This window comes from Salmo salar, chromosome 24 (assembly GCF_965601325.2).
Source record: "Salmo salar chromosome 24, fSalSal1, whole genome shotgun sequence".
Classification (NCBI taxonomy): domain Eukaryota; kingdom Metazoa; phylum Chordata; class Actinopteri; order Salmoniformes; family Salmonidae; genus Salmo; species Salmo salar.
The window spans coordinates 9,069,251-9,085,553 of NC_138314.1; the positions used below are offsets into that span (position 1 = coordinate 9,069,251).

The 16,303-nt window shown below is 43.3% G+C and overlaps 1 protein-coding gene across 1 annotated transcript in view; it reads left to right on the forward strand.

Annotated features, from left to right (window-relative positions):
• Nucleotides 1–7,730, forward strand: part of LOC106585164 (A disintegrin and metalloproteinase with thrombospondin motifs 12) — a 49,524-nt gene extending 41,794 nt beyond the window's left edge. The window contains exons 20-25 of the mRNA XM_014171071.3: nt 65–1,369; nt 2,216–2,368; nt 5,937–6,113; nt 6,278–6,424; nt 6,613–6,763; nt 6,948–7,730. Coding sequence (XP_014026546.3) covers nt 65–1,369; nt 2,216–2,368; nt 5,937–6,113; nt 6,278–6,424; nt 6,613–6,763; nt 6,948–7,063 — 2,049 coding nt within the window. The 3' untranslated portion in view covers nt 7,064–7,730. The remainder of the gene's footprint in view (nt 1–64; nt 1,370–2,215; nt 2,369–5,936; nt 6,114–6,277; nt 6,425–6,612; nt 6,764–6,947) is intronic.
• The last annotated feature ends 8,573 nt before the right edge of the window (nt 7,731–16,303 follow it).

Here is a 16,303-nt window from a genome sequence, read left to right on the forward strand (position 1 = left end):
TAATAACCTATTTAATCTCTCTCTCCTTGTTCTGTTAATAACCTATTTAATCTCTCTCTCTCAGTGCCCAGTTACATGTGGTGGTAGTGTGCGCACCCGGACGGTCACCTGCCTGACCGCACCCCCCAAAAAGTGTGACATCAAAACCATGCCTCGCTCCAAGTCGCTGTGTGCCCTGCAGAGCTGCCCAAGCGCAGGTCTCCGACGGCGCCCGGGACCACCCCCTAAATACCGGCGTGTCTACCTGCCCAAGAGACCCCCAACCAGGCAGCCAGTTACGCACACCTGGGGCCCCAAAAGCACCAGCACCACCACTACACCCGGAACCAGCACTGTCACAGTGACTGAGAGAACTGCAACCCCCATCACCACCTCTACCACCAAGCCCCTCCAACGGTCCTCCACAGCCACTGATATCATTGACGTCGATGACCATGTGGTGAAGAATGGGCGTGTGGAGGACAAGGACGGGGCGTTTCTTACGACCAGTACTACTGAAACGGAGAACGGGGAGGGGGACATGAGAGAGAAAGAAGAGGAGGATGAGGAAAAGGAGGAGGGGAGTGCAGCTGATTTTGTGTTTCCAGATTTGGGGGTTACGTACACCCCGGGGTATGACTATGTAGTGGAGGATGGGACTACAGAGGAGGAGGGGCTTACAGATCTGGACATTTTTACCACGGAATCCTCTCGCAGGACCCCCATCCAATCACCGTCCACCGTGACCACCGCCAGGTTACACCCTACGTCCACACCACACACACCACACACAAGTGTCCCAACAACATCACGTACAACCCAACACACAACCAGAGTACCCCTCACTACCTCCCCCTCAACCCCACAAACCAGCACTGCGCACTGGGCTATGAACGCCAGCCACTACACCCTCACTCCCCCCAACACCACCCCTTCTATCAACCCTTTCACCAAACGGACAACCAGGGTGCCCCACACCACCCCTATACCCCGGGCACACACAGCGGGGATGAGGAGTACACTTATAGCCCCTTACCACACTACCCAAGGACTGTATCCCATTACAGAAGGCATTTTCCACACTAGCGATGCCCCGTACTTCAGCAGTCCAACCCCAGAGGCCCCCAGCCCCACTGTGAGGATCATTAAACGGAAGAAGCCCATTGAGACCCCCAAGAGTGGCAGCGCTGTTCCCCGTTCTAAAAAGCCAGGCCCACATTCTAAAAGGCCTGCCTCGCGTTCTAAAGGCCCCTCCCCTCATTCAAAGGGCAAAGGTCAGGAGCAGAGACCAGGAAGTCCCGTAGTGACCTTCGCCAGTGATTATGGCTACCTGAACGCCCAAGAGCCAATCAACATGGAGGTGTTCTGGTTGGCGGATAATTGGAGCGAGGTGAGTACAGGAGAAAAGAACCCTCTGTGTTTGTGAGCTTGTTGATGACCCTATAGCCCAGGGTTGGGCAACTTTTATAGGGATGCGGGTCACAAAAAAATCTGAACTCATCATGAGGGGCCGCAGTTGCTGGTGGATCTGCGTACCCACGTCCATACCATAGTTAATTTCATGCAAATCTACACATTTTGCCATGGGCTGTAGAGAAAATGTTTGCAGTTTTAAAGAAAGTTTGCTGCAATTCTACACATTTTTACATGGGGCAAAAAGAAGATTTTGCAATTGTATAACAAATTTCATGCAATTCTACACATTTTCCTATAGGTTGCCATTTTAAATATGATATCTGAGTGAAACTAGCTAATAAAATCAATGGGGGCCCCCCGGCCGGTAATTCGACCCTGATAACAAGTTTAGATAGCTGGCCGCAAAACTAACTTAGCAATCTAAAAAATGTTAGCTGACATGGGCTAATTGACTGACTGTCAGTGACTGGCAATAACAAGAGAAAAAAACTGCTGACATATTTCTAAATTGCACCTTACGTATTCTACTATTCTAACTCACAACAGTAAGTTGAGACACTGACTGAGTTCCTACATTTGTTTTATTTGTATTATTGATTTATTTTTGGGGGAGTTGGAATTGATCCGAGGGCCTTCGATGGTGGGGTGGACCGCCAGTTGCCCATCCCTGCTATAATCATACAATGCATTTTGGTTATTAGAATCACTGATGTAACAGTCAACACCCTCATAGTGAACAATCACAAGGCAGAAACATTTCTACACTGTACTACATACTTTCCGTCTTCCTCTCTCTCTTCTCACCTGTTGTCCGGGCCAGTGCTCAACGTCGTGTGGCCTGGGGGCAGTGTGGAGAACAGTGCTGTGTAGCTCCCAGCAGGAATCGGACTGTGCCAACCTGAAGAGACCAGAACCAGCTCGCACCTGCCACCTGCGCCCCTGTGCCACCTGGCTGAGTGGCAACTGGAGCAAGGTCAGTAGCCTGGATACACTGTACCTGACTGTCTCTGCTTTCTATAGCTAATATAATAATATATGCCATTTAGCAGACGCTTTTATCCAAAGCGGCTTAGTCATGTGTGCGTACATTTTACATATCAAATCAAATCAAATTTATTTTTATATAGCCCTTCGTACATCAGCTGATATTCTCAAAGTGCTGTACAGAAACCCAGCCTAAAACCCCAAACAGCAAGCAAAGCATGTGAAAGAAGCACGGTGGCTAGGAAAAACTCCCTAGGAAAAACTCCCTAGAAAGGCCAAAAACCTAGGAAGAAACCTAGAGAGGAACCAGGCTATGAGGGGTGGCCAGTCCTCTTCTGGCTGTGCAGGGTGGATATTAAAACAGAACATGGTCAAAATGTTAAAATGTTAAAATGTTCATAAATGACCAGCATGGTCAAATAATAATAATCATAGTAGTTGTCGAGGGTGCAACAAGCACGTCCGGTGAACAGGTCAGGGTTCCATAGCCGCAGGCAGAACAGTTGAAACTGGAGCAGCAGCACGGCCAGGTGGACTGGGGACAGCAAGGAGTCATCATACCAGGTAGTCCTGAGGCATGGTCCTAGGGCTCAGGTCCTCCGAGAGAAAGACAGAAAGAGAGAAAGAGAGAATTAGAGAGAGCATATTTAAATACACACAGGACACCGGATAAGACAAGAGAAATACTCCAGATGTAACAGACTGACCCTAGCCCCCCGACACATAAACTACTGCAGCATAAATACTGGAGGCTGAGACAGGAGGGATCAGAAGACACTGTGGCCCCATCCGATGATACCCCCGGACAGGGCCAAACAGGCAGGATATAACCCCACCCACTTTGCCAAAGCACAGCCCCCACACCACTAGAGGGATGTCTCCAACCAGCAACTTACCGTCCTAAGACAAGGCCGAGTATAGCCCACAACGATCTCCGCCATGGCACAACCCAAGGGGGGGGGGGGGGGGGGGGCCAACCCAGACAGGAAGACCACGTCAGTGACTCAACCCACTCAAGTGACGCACCCCTCCCATGGACGGTATGGAAGAACACCAGTAGGCCAGTGACTCAGCCTCTGTAAAAGGGTTAGAGGCAGAGAATCCCAGTGGAAAGAGGGGAACCGGCAAGGCAGAGACAGCAAGGGCGGTTCGTTGCTCCAGCCTTTCCGTTCACCTTCACACTCCTGGGCCAGACTATACTTAATCATAGGACCTACTGAAGAGATAAGTCTTCAGTAAAGACTTAAAGGTTGAGACTGAGTCTGCGTCTCTCACATTGGTAGGCAGACCATTCCATAAAAATGGAGCTCTATAGGAGAAAGCCCTACCTCCAGCCGTTTGCTTAGAAATTCTAGGGACAATTAGGAGGCCTGCGTCTTGTGACCGTAGCGTACGTGTAGGTATGTACGGCAGGACCAAATCGGAAAGATAGGTAGGAGCAAGCCCATGTAATGCTTTGTAGGTTAGCAGTAAAACCTTGAAATCAGCCCTTGCCTTAACAGGAAGCCAGTGTAGGGAGGCTAACACTGGATCCGATAGGAATTCAGGGAACTCAGTGAGGAACACTGCATATGGCCCAGGAGGCCTATAAACAGTAGCTATAAAAAGTGAGTGAGTAGGCTGCATAGATTTCATGACTAGAAGCTCAAAAGACGAAAACGTCATTGTTGTTTTTTTTTTTGTAAATTGAAATTTGCTATCGTAAATGTTAGCAACACCTCCGCCTTTGCCGGATGCACGGGGGGTATGGTCACTAATGTAACCTGGGGGTGAGGCCTCATTTAACACAGTAAATTCATCAGGCTTAAGCCATGTTTCAGTCAGGCCAATCACATCAAGATTATTATCAGTGATTAGTTCATTGACTATAACTGCCTTGGAAGTGAGGGATCTAACATTAAGTAACCCAATTTTGAGATGTGAGGTATCACAATCTCTTTCAATAATGGCAGGAATGGAGGAGGTCTTTATACTAGTGAGATTGCTAAAGCGAACACCGCCATTTTTAATTTTGCCCAACCTAGATCGAGGCACAGACACGGTCTCAATGGGGGAAGCTGAGCTGACTACACTGACTGTGCTAGTGGCAGACTCCACTAAGCTGGCAGGCTGGCTAACAGCCTGCTGCCTGGCCTGCACCCTATTTCATTGTGGAGCTAGAGGAGTTAGAGCCCTGTCTATGTTCGTAGATAAGATGAGAGCACCCCTCCAGCTAGGATGGAGTCCGTCACTCCTCAACAGGCCAGGCTTGGTCCTGTTTGTGGGTGAGTCCCAGAAAGAGGGCCAATTATCTACAAATTCTATCTTTTGGGAGGGGCAGAAAACAGTTTTCAACCAGCGATTGAGTTGTGAGACTCTGCTGTAGAGCTCATCACTCCCCCTAACTGGGAGGGGGCCAGAGACAATTAATCGATGCCGACACATCTTTCTAGCTGATTTACACGCTGAAGCTATGTTGCGCTTGGTGACCTCTGACTGTTTCATCCTAACATCGTTGGTGCCGACGTGGATAACAATATCTCTATACTCTCTACACTCGCCAGTTTTAGCTTTAGCCAGCACCGTCTTTAGATTAGCCTTAACGTCGGTAGCCCTGCCCCCTGGTAAACAGTGTATGATCGCTGGATGATTAGTTTTAAGTCTAATACTGCGGTTAATGGAGTCGCCAATGACTAGGGTTTTCAATTTGTCAGAGCTAATGGTGGGAGCCGTCGGCGTCTCAGACCCCACAACGGGAGGAGTAGAGACCAGAGAAGTCTCGGCCTCCGACTCCGACTCGCTTAATGGGGAGAACCGGTTGAAAGTTTCTGTCGGCTGAATAAGCGACACCGGTTGAGCATTCCTACAGCGTTTCCCTCCAGAAGCCATGAGAAAGATGTCCGGCTGCGGGGACCGTGCGAGGGGGTTTATACTAACGTTACTATCTGTACTTACTGGTGGCACAGACGCTGTTTCATCCTTTCCTACACTGAAATTACCCTTGCCTAACGATCGCGTCTGAAGCTGGGCTTGCAGCACAGCTATCCTTGCCGTAAGGCGATCGTTCTCCTGTATATTATAAGTACAACGACTGCAATTAGAAGGCATCATTTTAATGTTACTTAGCTTCGGCTGTTTGAAGTCCTGACGAACCATGTCCAGATAAAACCTCCGGGGATGAATGAAAAAAGTTGAGTGAGGAAAAAAGTTGAGTGAGGGAAAAAGTAAAAATATACGGTAATGAAAAAGTAAAAAACCGTCAGGTATCAAAGTAAGTAAGATTACCCACAATCCTGGTCTTGCAAGCACCATGCTCTAGCAACTGCAAGTTTCTGCAACTTTTCTACCAGTTTCTACAACTTGCCTTGTTAAACTATGCAAGAGAGCAACACGTCAGCTAAAGCAGAAACAAGTGTATTAGTGACATTATTGCATGGCCATATGAAATGCAATGTCCTTTACATGCCGAGTCGAGGACTGCTCTAAAATAAAAGCCTACAAATCACATAATAAGGACGGAAGGTATTATACTGACTGTCTCTCTCCCTCTCTTTCTCTCTCTCCCTCTCTCTCTGTAGTGTCCGAAGGGGTGTGAGGTGGTGGGGAGGAGGCAGCGTGAGGTGCAGTGTGTGGACGAGCAGAAGGGACGTCCACTGAGACCGTTCCACTGCCAAGCCCTTTCCTCCAGGCCGCCCAGCACCCTGTCCTGTCGTCCCCAACCCTGCCAGCCCTGGAGAACCTCCCCCTGGGGACAGGTACATATACACACACATGCGCGCGCGCTCACACACACACACGCATGCAGACACACATATATTGACACATGCTGACTGGCTTTGGTCCATATGCTATTTTCTAGTATTAATAAGATTAAATGAGTTTGAATATGATTGTAAATATGAACTCTTTTCATCGCCAGTGTTCTCGTAGCTGTAGTGGTGGATTGAGGGAGCGGCTGGTATACTGCCCTGAGCCGCAGCGCTGTAGCGACACCCAGAGGCCAAACGACACAGAGCCCTGCAACCTGCAGCCCTGCAGCTACTGGGACCCACAGGACTGGGAGGAGGTAAAGGTTCCAGGGAACATATTTACTTACAGTTCATGACTTGCAGCATATTGATTTACCTACGGTATGTGCAAACGTTGTGACTGTTGCATGTTCAGAGTGTGCATTGCATGGTGCGATTTGTGTCAGCGGGGACTAGTGTGTCTGTGTGTGTTAGTAACGTCTGTTGTCTTCTGTGCATGTGTCAGTGCTCTGTGAGTTGTGGCGAGGGGTTGCAGCATCGCGTGGTGCGGTGTGTTGTTGAGGACTCCGACTCTGTGGAGAACAGTCTGTGTGAGCAAAGCAGCAGGCCTGACACACTCAGGAAATGCCACATGCAGGAGTGTCAGACTAACACCGGTAAGACGAACACCCATCCCTCCCTGTTGGCTATTTAGCAAGGATTTTTCACCATAAGATAAAGAAATAGTTCATACTGAAGCTATATTTGTTTGAGATGTATGCTGTTGATCGACGTACAGTATATTGCAGTTGAACTAAGCCAGTGGTCTGTCCTGTCCTCTCCTGCGTTGTGATTGTGTAGGTCCGCTGTGTAGGAAGAACAGCATGTCGTCTCGGTTCTGTGACAAGCTGAAGCTGCTGGGCCGATGTTCCCTCAGGTCCATCCAGAAACAGTGCTGTATCACCTGTAGAGGGTAACTCTGACCCGCACTACCTGCCTCATGGACCTCAAACGCATACATACAGGGCATCCACACTGCGATCCTATTGGCGGATCTCATCTCTAGTGCAATCAGCTGGCAACAGCCTTTTCTTCATCATCATCATCATCATAACCCCCACAGACCGTTACCTATATGGGGTGGGAATTCGAGAAGCTAAAGTACTGTATATTGCTGCTGTATGCAGTTTGTCTTAGCCTTGCACCTTCCTAGCTCATACTGTGTAACCCAGGGTATCAGGCCTCCAACAGCCTGTAAAGACTTAGTTATGTGAACTTCTCACCCATGTCCCACCTGCTTTCCAATACGGTTGAATGTCAGTCAGAATGTCAAGCTGTGTAAAAGCCTGTTTGGCGTGCATTTTGTTTTCTATTCCAAGTTTCCCCACTAATACAGAAATGATGGTGACAGCCAGTAACACCCCCTTTCAGCTGGTATTTGCCTGGTATTTACGCATAAATTATGTGGTGACAGTGGGTATTTTCTGGCGCTTACTTTAACGGTGCTGGATTTAATGAATCCCCCAAAAACAAATTATTAATGATAAGGTAACTATTATGTAATGAACATTTTACTATGACACTTCTAAGAAAATACTTGGTAAATAGTAGACTGTACAATAAAGATTCATGTTTTTAATTGTAGTGTTTTTTGTATTGTGTTATTGTGTTTTTATTGCTCTTGTTCTCAGAGCTCCCGGGGGTACTGTGGCTCTGGACAGTTGTTTTCCTTAAGCACAGATCTGGGATCAGCTTACGCACCTCAAACTCTAACTTTAACATTAAGGGGAAATCATACACCTGACCAGGGGTAACTTCCTCCTACTCCGGTGCTGTGTGTCTATTCTGTGGTGCTCCTCCCCTTTATTAGGCTGGCCAATGAGAATGAGGTGTTGCAGGTCATCCCTCTCAGGCCTCAGTTAAGATGGCCACTGTGTTTATATGATAGTGTACAGATGCTATCGTCTTCATAAAAGCCTTCAGCAATAAATACAATGATGAAAGGAGCATGTGGTGTGACTTATTTTTGCTTTGAATGTCCAACGAGATTGTATCATTACTTTTCACTGTTATTCCCCTGCAGTACATCCTCATTAGGTGTTAGTTCAGATGATGACGCAGCCTTTAATGTGAGTGTGGTGTGAAATGTTTTTGTAGGAGGAAATAAAGAGAAGGAAGACATGGTGGTAATATCCTCAAACGGTCGGCCATTAACACTCTACCAGTTACTCTTATCAACCAAAACTGGCTTCATACTTGGTAAGGTAAGCAGATACGTTATATGACATGCTCCTCCACTCTTCTGTTTCACTAAAAGGTGTTTTGTGGCGCAGCACATTTTCTAGTATAATTTACTGCAATGACTTTGCATGCTAAAAAGGAGTCATTAAAGAGGCAAATCAGAAGTTGCTACATCAATTTTTGAACTTCTAAATTCATGATATGTACCCCTTGATTCTTGAAGAATATAACTTATAAATGCCTCATGAGCATAGTTCAACTGTCGTACCCCATCAGAACCCAAAATATGTTGTTTTTTTACTCCAATGTAAACTGGAATGAACTGCAAAAGTCTCTGAAGCTGGAGACTCATATCTCCCTCACTAGCTTTAAGCATAGCTGTCAGAGCAGCTCACAGATCACTGCACCTGTACATAGCCCATCTGTAAACAGCCCATCTACCTACCTCATCCCCATACTGTATTTATTTATCTTGCTCCTTTGCACCCCAGTATCTCTACTTGCACATTCATCTTCGGCACATCTACCATTCCAGTGTTTAATTGCTATATTGTAATTACTTCGCCACCATGGCCTATTTATTGCCTTAACTTACCTCATTTGCACTCACTGTATATAGACTCACTGTATATAGACTTTTCTTTTGTTCTACTGTATAATTGACTGTATGTTTTGTTTATTCCATGTGTAACTCTGTGTTGTATGTTTCGAATTGCTATGCTTTATCTTGGCCAGGTCGCAGTTGCAAATGAGAACTTGTTCTCAACTAGCCTACCTGGTTAAATAAAGATGAAATTAAAATTCAATACATTAAGATGAGATCTGTAAAACATGTACATTTGATATTTTAGTCATTTAGCAGATGCTCTTGTCCAGAGCAACTTAAATGCATTTATCTTAAGAAAGCTAGGTGAGATAACCACATATCAGTCAAACATACAGGATACGAACATTCCATTCCAGCTAATCAATGAATGTATAGCATTTTGCAAAAAAAATCCAAATCTGAGAACAGTAATATTTTACACACACACGAAGGTACCCATAAGCAATCATTCCTGGTGAAAAAAATGTGTGGCTAGAGCATTTTCGAAATAAACTCTTCATGTGTGATTAGGCCTACTACCTAACCACATCTCTCTTACTGACATCATGTCATAGTGCATTGCCAAATTGATGTTGAGTCAGTAGGCTAGTAGTTGCAAAATGGAAATAAACTCTTGTCTGTTTTCCTTTTAACCTTTAATTACACTTTAGCACTTCAAGCTGATTAGATGGTTCTCATACGAAAACCATCTTAAAATCCTAGTCCTGACCTGCAAAATGTATTTGTGCCATTTAGTCCAGGACTAGGCTTAATCTGGCTCTGGGAACCAGCCTGTTATGTTTAGATATTGTCTTTTAGTTTGTAGATTTGATCATCTTTTGTATTACTTCGCATCATACCTTAATAATATTATCCTATCTTGGCCTGTCCATTTTAGTTCAGATGATGCGATTCATGTTTGGGGGTCTGTGTTAATGTTACTGCGTCATTACCTCTTGTTACCCCAGGTATTGACCACTGCCGCTCGTTACAGGTGAGCGGATCCAGTGTGTGACCTGTAAATAAACTCCTTTGGCCTGCTGCAACCGACCCGTGGACAGCGGCCATGCTGATAATGTAAGTGTCCATCCTGGATGTGAGATAACATGGCAAACATCTATCGCTCAGCATAAGACAGGAACCTCATTTGGGTTACCAGACACCCAATCGCCACACACCGGCCTGGGACACATCAAATATTTACATTTGATGACTGGCTTAAAGGGCCTCAGGTCGCCTACGAACACAGGGGAACAGTTGCTAAGGGAACTGTCTTCTGTTGAAAATGAATGGAAACCAATTAGGGGCCAATTTCGCAGGCCGATCCATCGCCTATCAAGGTGATGTGAGTATAGGAATGGATGCGTTGGACGCCGAGGTGTAGCCCAGTCCCTCCCATCTGGGCCAATCAGACTGTGTACCTACGCAGTAACACAGGCATCCCTGTCTGTACTGTACTGTACCAGCCCTGTTCCTTTAGCAAAGAGAATATATTGCCCACCTGTCAAATCGCTGACGTTGTCATTTTGAACAGTCCATCGGAAATCATGCCATAAACGCTCTGCTCTGATTTCAAATCCACTTTTGGTATGAGGAACGTGTCAACTCAAATCCTATTTGATGCACGTGTATCTATGGTGTTTTCCATTTCAGTGTTCCTTGTTCCTTGGTGTTTTTGTTTCTGCACGGTACAAGGCCAGCTGCTGTAGCCTTCAGCTGGAGATCAGAAACACATTGGCCTGTTGCATTGTCTTTGCTTTTTGAACTTCAAAAGCAATACTCTGAGATAGATCAATAAAGATAGGGTAAACACTACATCCAGGGAGAGGGTAGAGAGATGAGACCCTGGCCACTCTCCAGTAACTCCAAAGTCTACTTATATTGTTATAGGAGAAAAAAACACAGGCATGGTTGCATTTACAAGGAATTTGCTCTTCGAATTTGCTCTTCCGCTTCTCCGCTCGGATGCACCTGCAAAGGACAGTATCCTCTGTCTGAAAGGAAAGAAAAACCACTCAATAGAAGGGAATATCACGATACTTAAAAAAACGTCACCTTCACCTAGAAAAAGAGAGATGCCCACCAGAAACCAGGGTACAGTGCCTTTGGAAAGTATTCAGTCCCCTTGACTTTTTCCACATTTTGTTAGGTTACAGCCTTATTCTAAAATTGAGTAAATTGTTTTTTTCCCCTCATCAATCTGCACACAATACCTCATAATGGCAAAGCAAAAATAGGATTTTAGAATTTTTTGCTAAAATGTTTTTAAAGAATAAACTGAAATATCACATTTACATAAGTATTCAGACCCTTTACCAAGTACTTTGTTAAAGCACCTTTGGCAGTGATTACAGCCTAGTCTTTTTCTTTTTTTTTTAGGGGTGGATCAGCTTAATATTGCGGAAAGATTGTTGCTTCCATTAATGTAGTTGTCTGCATCATTTCCAATCCCCCATATTTTTTGGTCAAATATATATATCCATATACATACACGTATGCATACATATCTACATATATACATACACATACCTATATAGATACACATACTTTTTTAAGAATATACCTTTATTATTCCCCGCAAACCCTACCACCCTTCCCCCAATTGGAGTAAACTAATAAACACTTAGGCTTCTACCTTCAGTTTATACATCTTATACACATTTTACAGACACAATCTATTTTACAATAGTTATATTTTGTTTGTTTTTAGTCCTTCCTCTATTTCTGATGTCCATCCAGTTTGATTTCTATTTGTAACTGTGCTATTTCACAAAATTTGTGAACCTATATACATTTTACAGACCCCGTATGTTTTACATTGGTTATCTTGTTATTAGTCCCACCCTTCAGCTCCATTGAACCCCACCCATCTATCTCTCAACATCATCCATTTTGGATTTCTATTTGTCATGCTCGTCGTTAGAAATGGCGGACCAAAACGCAGCAGGTATGTGTATACTCATCTTCTTTATTTAACGGAAAAGAAGGAAAAAACCAAACAAACACGTATACAAAAAATAAGTAAAACGATGAACGACAAAATGACAGCCTTGAAGGCAACACAGCAATCCAAAGACAATCTCCCACAATTAGACAAACAAACACACCCAACTAATATAGGACTTCCAATCAAAGGCAACACCACACAGCTGCCTTCAATTGGAAGTCCACCCCAATTAACCAAACATAGACATACAACTAACTAGATAACACATAGAAATACATAAACACAGACCATAAACCAAAAACCCGGAAATACTAAATCAAACACCCTATTTTCCAAACCACCACCCCGAACCACATAAAACAAATACCCTCTGCCACGTCCTGACCAAACTACAATACCAATTAACCTTATACTGGCCAGGACGTGACAGTCATATATTTTTCAACTGTGCTGTGATGCTTCACAAAAGTACTGAACCTTTCTATTCTCATTGCTTATACAGATTGTAAATTTAAACATTTTGCTAAAATAATCATTATATTATTGATTGATTGACTATAGCTTTTCAAATCACCCAGTTTGCTATCTGCAGCGTTAGTTCTAGGCAAATGTTGCAATTCTTCAGCCATTCCTGGACCTGTGACCAAAAACGAGCTACATATGGACAGTACCAAAATAAATGATCTAATGACTCTGCCACCTCACAGCAAAATCTGCAGAGCTGGGAAGATTGTATCCCCCATATATATAACATTCTATTGATTGCAAGAATTTTGTATAGTAATTTAAATAGAAAAATTAGAAGTTTTGAATCCGGCGTTGTTTTGCGTATCAATTCATAAACCATGTGCCATGGTACATCGAAAATCTCTTCCCAACTTTTTTACAATTTATATGGCACAGCTGTCAGTTTTTGGTCCTTAAATGAAATTGGTATATGTTTTTATTTATCACACTTTTCTTTAACCATTTATGTTCTTTAATACAGAGCCGACATACAAGTTCCTTACTTTTTTCCCCTTCTACTTGCCTCTTCCATTTTTGTGGTAATGCTGCAATTAGTTGGTTGTAATTATGGGTAGAGCAGACATTTCCATATGTCTGTGTTAGCTGCATGTGTGACATAACTCCACCAGTCCTATTTATGATATCATTCACAAAAATTATACCTTTTTTTAAAATGTCTTCAAAAAATACATATTTTTATCAATTAGTATATTTGAGTTTAACCACAATATTTGTTGTATTATTTGTTCTGTGTTTTCAGGTGGATTAAACTGAAATTGCAACCAACTTTCTAAGGCTTGTTTTTTAAAAAACTATATTTTGGAGATGATTTCCTTTTCAAACAACCGAAAGTGAGCAGGTGTAATCTGAATAAAGGGAAAAAGGCCATTCTTGAACATAGGATGAGACATTCCTACCAATTTACTAGAGATCCAGTTTGGATTTAAGTATAACTTTTGTATGACTGATGCGTTTAGTGAGAGGTCTAATGCTTTAATATTTAATCATTTCTGCCCTCCTAATTCATATTCGTTATATAAATAGGCCCTATTAATTTTGTCTGGATTACCATTCCAAATAAAATGGAATATATTTGAGGAGTTTCTCCCATTCTTCTCTGCAGATCCTCTCAAGCTCTGTCAGGTTGGATGGGGAGTATTGCTGCATAGATATTTTCAGGTCTCTCCAGAGATTTGTTTGATCGGGTTCAAGTCCAGGCTCTGGCTGGGCCACTCAAGGACATTCAGAGACTTGTCCCAAAGCCACTCCTGCGTTGTCTTGGCTGTGTGCTTAGGGTCATTGTCCTATTGGAAGGTGAACCTTCACCCCAGTCTGAGGTTCTGAGCTCCGTTCATCTTTCCCTCGATCCTGACTAGTCTCCCAGACCCTGCCACTGAAAAACATCCCCACAGCATGATGCTGCCACCACCATGCTTCACCGTAGGGATGGTGCCAGGTTTCCTCCAGATGTGACGCTTGGCATTCAGGCCAAAGAGTTCAATCTTGGTTTCATCAGACCAGAGAATCTTGTTTCTCATGGTCTGAGAGTCTTTAGGTGCCTTTTGGCAAACTCCAAGCAGGCTGTCATGTGCATTTTACTAAGGAGTGGCTTCTGTCTGGCCACTCTACCATAAAGACCTGATTGGTGGAGTGCTGCAGAGATGGTTGTTCTTTTGGAAGCTCCTCCCACCTCCACAAAGAAACTCTAGAGCTCTATCAGGGTGACCATCGGTTTCTTGGTCACCTCCCTGACCAAGGCCCTTCTCCCCCGATTGCTCAGTATAGCTTGGAGACCTTCAATGCTGCAAAAATGTTTTGGTACCCTTCCCCAGATCTGTGCCTTGACACAATCCTGTCTCGGAGCTCTACGGACAATTTTTTTGGCCTCATGGCTTGGTTTTTGCTCTGATATGCACTGTCAACTGTGGGACCTTATATAGACTGGTGTGTGCCTTTACAAATCATGTCCAATCTATTGAATTTACCACATGTGGACTCCAATCAAGTTGTAGAAACATCTCAAGAATGATCAATGTAGACAGGATGTACCTGAGCTCAATTTTGAGTCTCATAGAAAAGGGTCTGAATACTTATGTAAATAAGGTATTTATTTGTATTATTTTTAATACATTTGCAAAATTTTCTAAAAACCTGTTTACACTTTGTCATTATGGGGTATTGTGTGTAGATTGCTGAGGATTTTTTTTACATCCATTTTAGAATAAAGCCGTAACGTAACAAAATGTGGAAAAGGTCAAGGGGTCTGAATACTTTCTGAATGCACTGTATATGAGGAGATTTGGGATTATGATATCTGGATAAAGGTTTTCAAATACATACCTGCTGTATCTAATGGGGCAATAACTATAGATGGGGCATTCAGCCTGTCAGAGAGAGAATGTTATATTGGCTCTCACATTTTCCATGAGAGGAACACAGGTTGTGCTTTAGCAATTGATTGGGATCATCAAAAAATACTTAACTATCAGAACCAGTGGTGGAAAAAGTACCTAATTGTCATACTTGAGTAAAAGTAAAGATACCTTTATAGAAAATGACTCAAGTCAAAGTGAAAGTCACCCAGTAATATATTACTTAAGTTAATTTCTAAAAGTATTTGGTTTTAAATATACGTTAGTATCAAAAGTGTCATCATTTTAAATTCCTTATATTAAGCAAACCAGACCGCACAAATTTCTTGTTTTTTATTTATTTACAGATAGCCAGGAGCACACTCCAACACTAAAACATAATTTACAAACTAAGCATTTGTGTTTAGTGAGTCCGCCAGATCAGAGGCAGTAGGGATGACCAGGGATGTTGTCTTGACAAGTGTGTGAATTGGACCATTTTCCTTCCCTGCTAAGCATTCAGAATGCAACAAGTACTTTTGGGTGTCAGGGCAAATGTATGGAGTAAAAAGTACATTATTTTCTTTAGGGATGTAGTGAAGTAAAAGTTGCGAGAAATAGAAATAGTAAAGTAAAGTACAGATACCCCAAAAAACTACTTAAGTAGTACTTTATAGCATTTTTACTTCAGTACTTTATACCACTGATCAGAACATACAGTGTAAGGAAGGGCCTCAAATGCGGCGCGGTTAAAAAAGAAATGTAGTTATGTAAATTCCATGGGAATCGTATGGATGTTCATTATAATTAGGTCAATAATCAATATCAACTTATCCCTGCTCCTCCCAGCTCTGTTTCCTTTAAGTGCTGATTCCGGCTATCATGGTGGGAAGGTAGACAACAAAGGAAGTAGTCTACTGATAAGATTTTGTTTGTGGGGTACCTGATGAACACAGACAGCTAGCTTAAGACCAGACTTAGAACCCGACCAATGCTCTGGCAGCATGTCATTGACAGACATTAAAGCAGCCACTAAGAAAACCGTAGGGACTTCAGGAGACAAAGCAGAAGGCAAGACATGGCATCAACTTCTAAAGGGATGAGAGGAGGAGACAAGGAAAAAAGGTGGTTTCAGAAGTATAATTTACAGTTACACTCAGAAAGATCATGATTTACAACAATTAACACTGGCAGTCTTGACAGATTTTAATTCTTAGTTTTTTTCTCTAAGTAGGAAATTACTCCCCTGTGTATGATGATGTCATCTTGCTGAGTCTACCTTTCATTTCTTAGAGATTCAGTAACAGTCTCAGAAACCACCAATTCACAGATTGGAAATGTAGTTGAATAAAGTTAAATGGACTAAGTTATATTCTCCAACTAAATTGAATTACTGAACATTTGACAACATGACACAGTTCTGAGTAGGGGGGTAAAAGAGCTTCTACTTGGCTGTGGGCCATGTGACACCTGACTCTCAGAGGAAGGTAGGTGAGATGAGAGAGGCCTGACAGATTCTCTTAGAGCAATTGGATTGAAACCAGCAGTGGTAACCTTATAGTGTGTTTTATCAGGAGAGATAAGA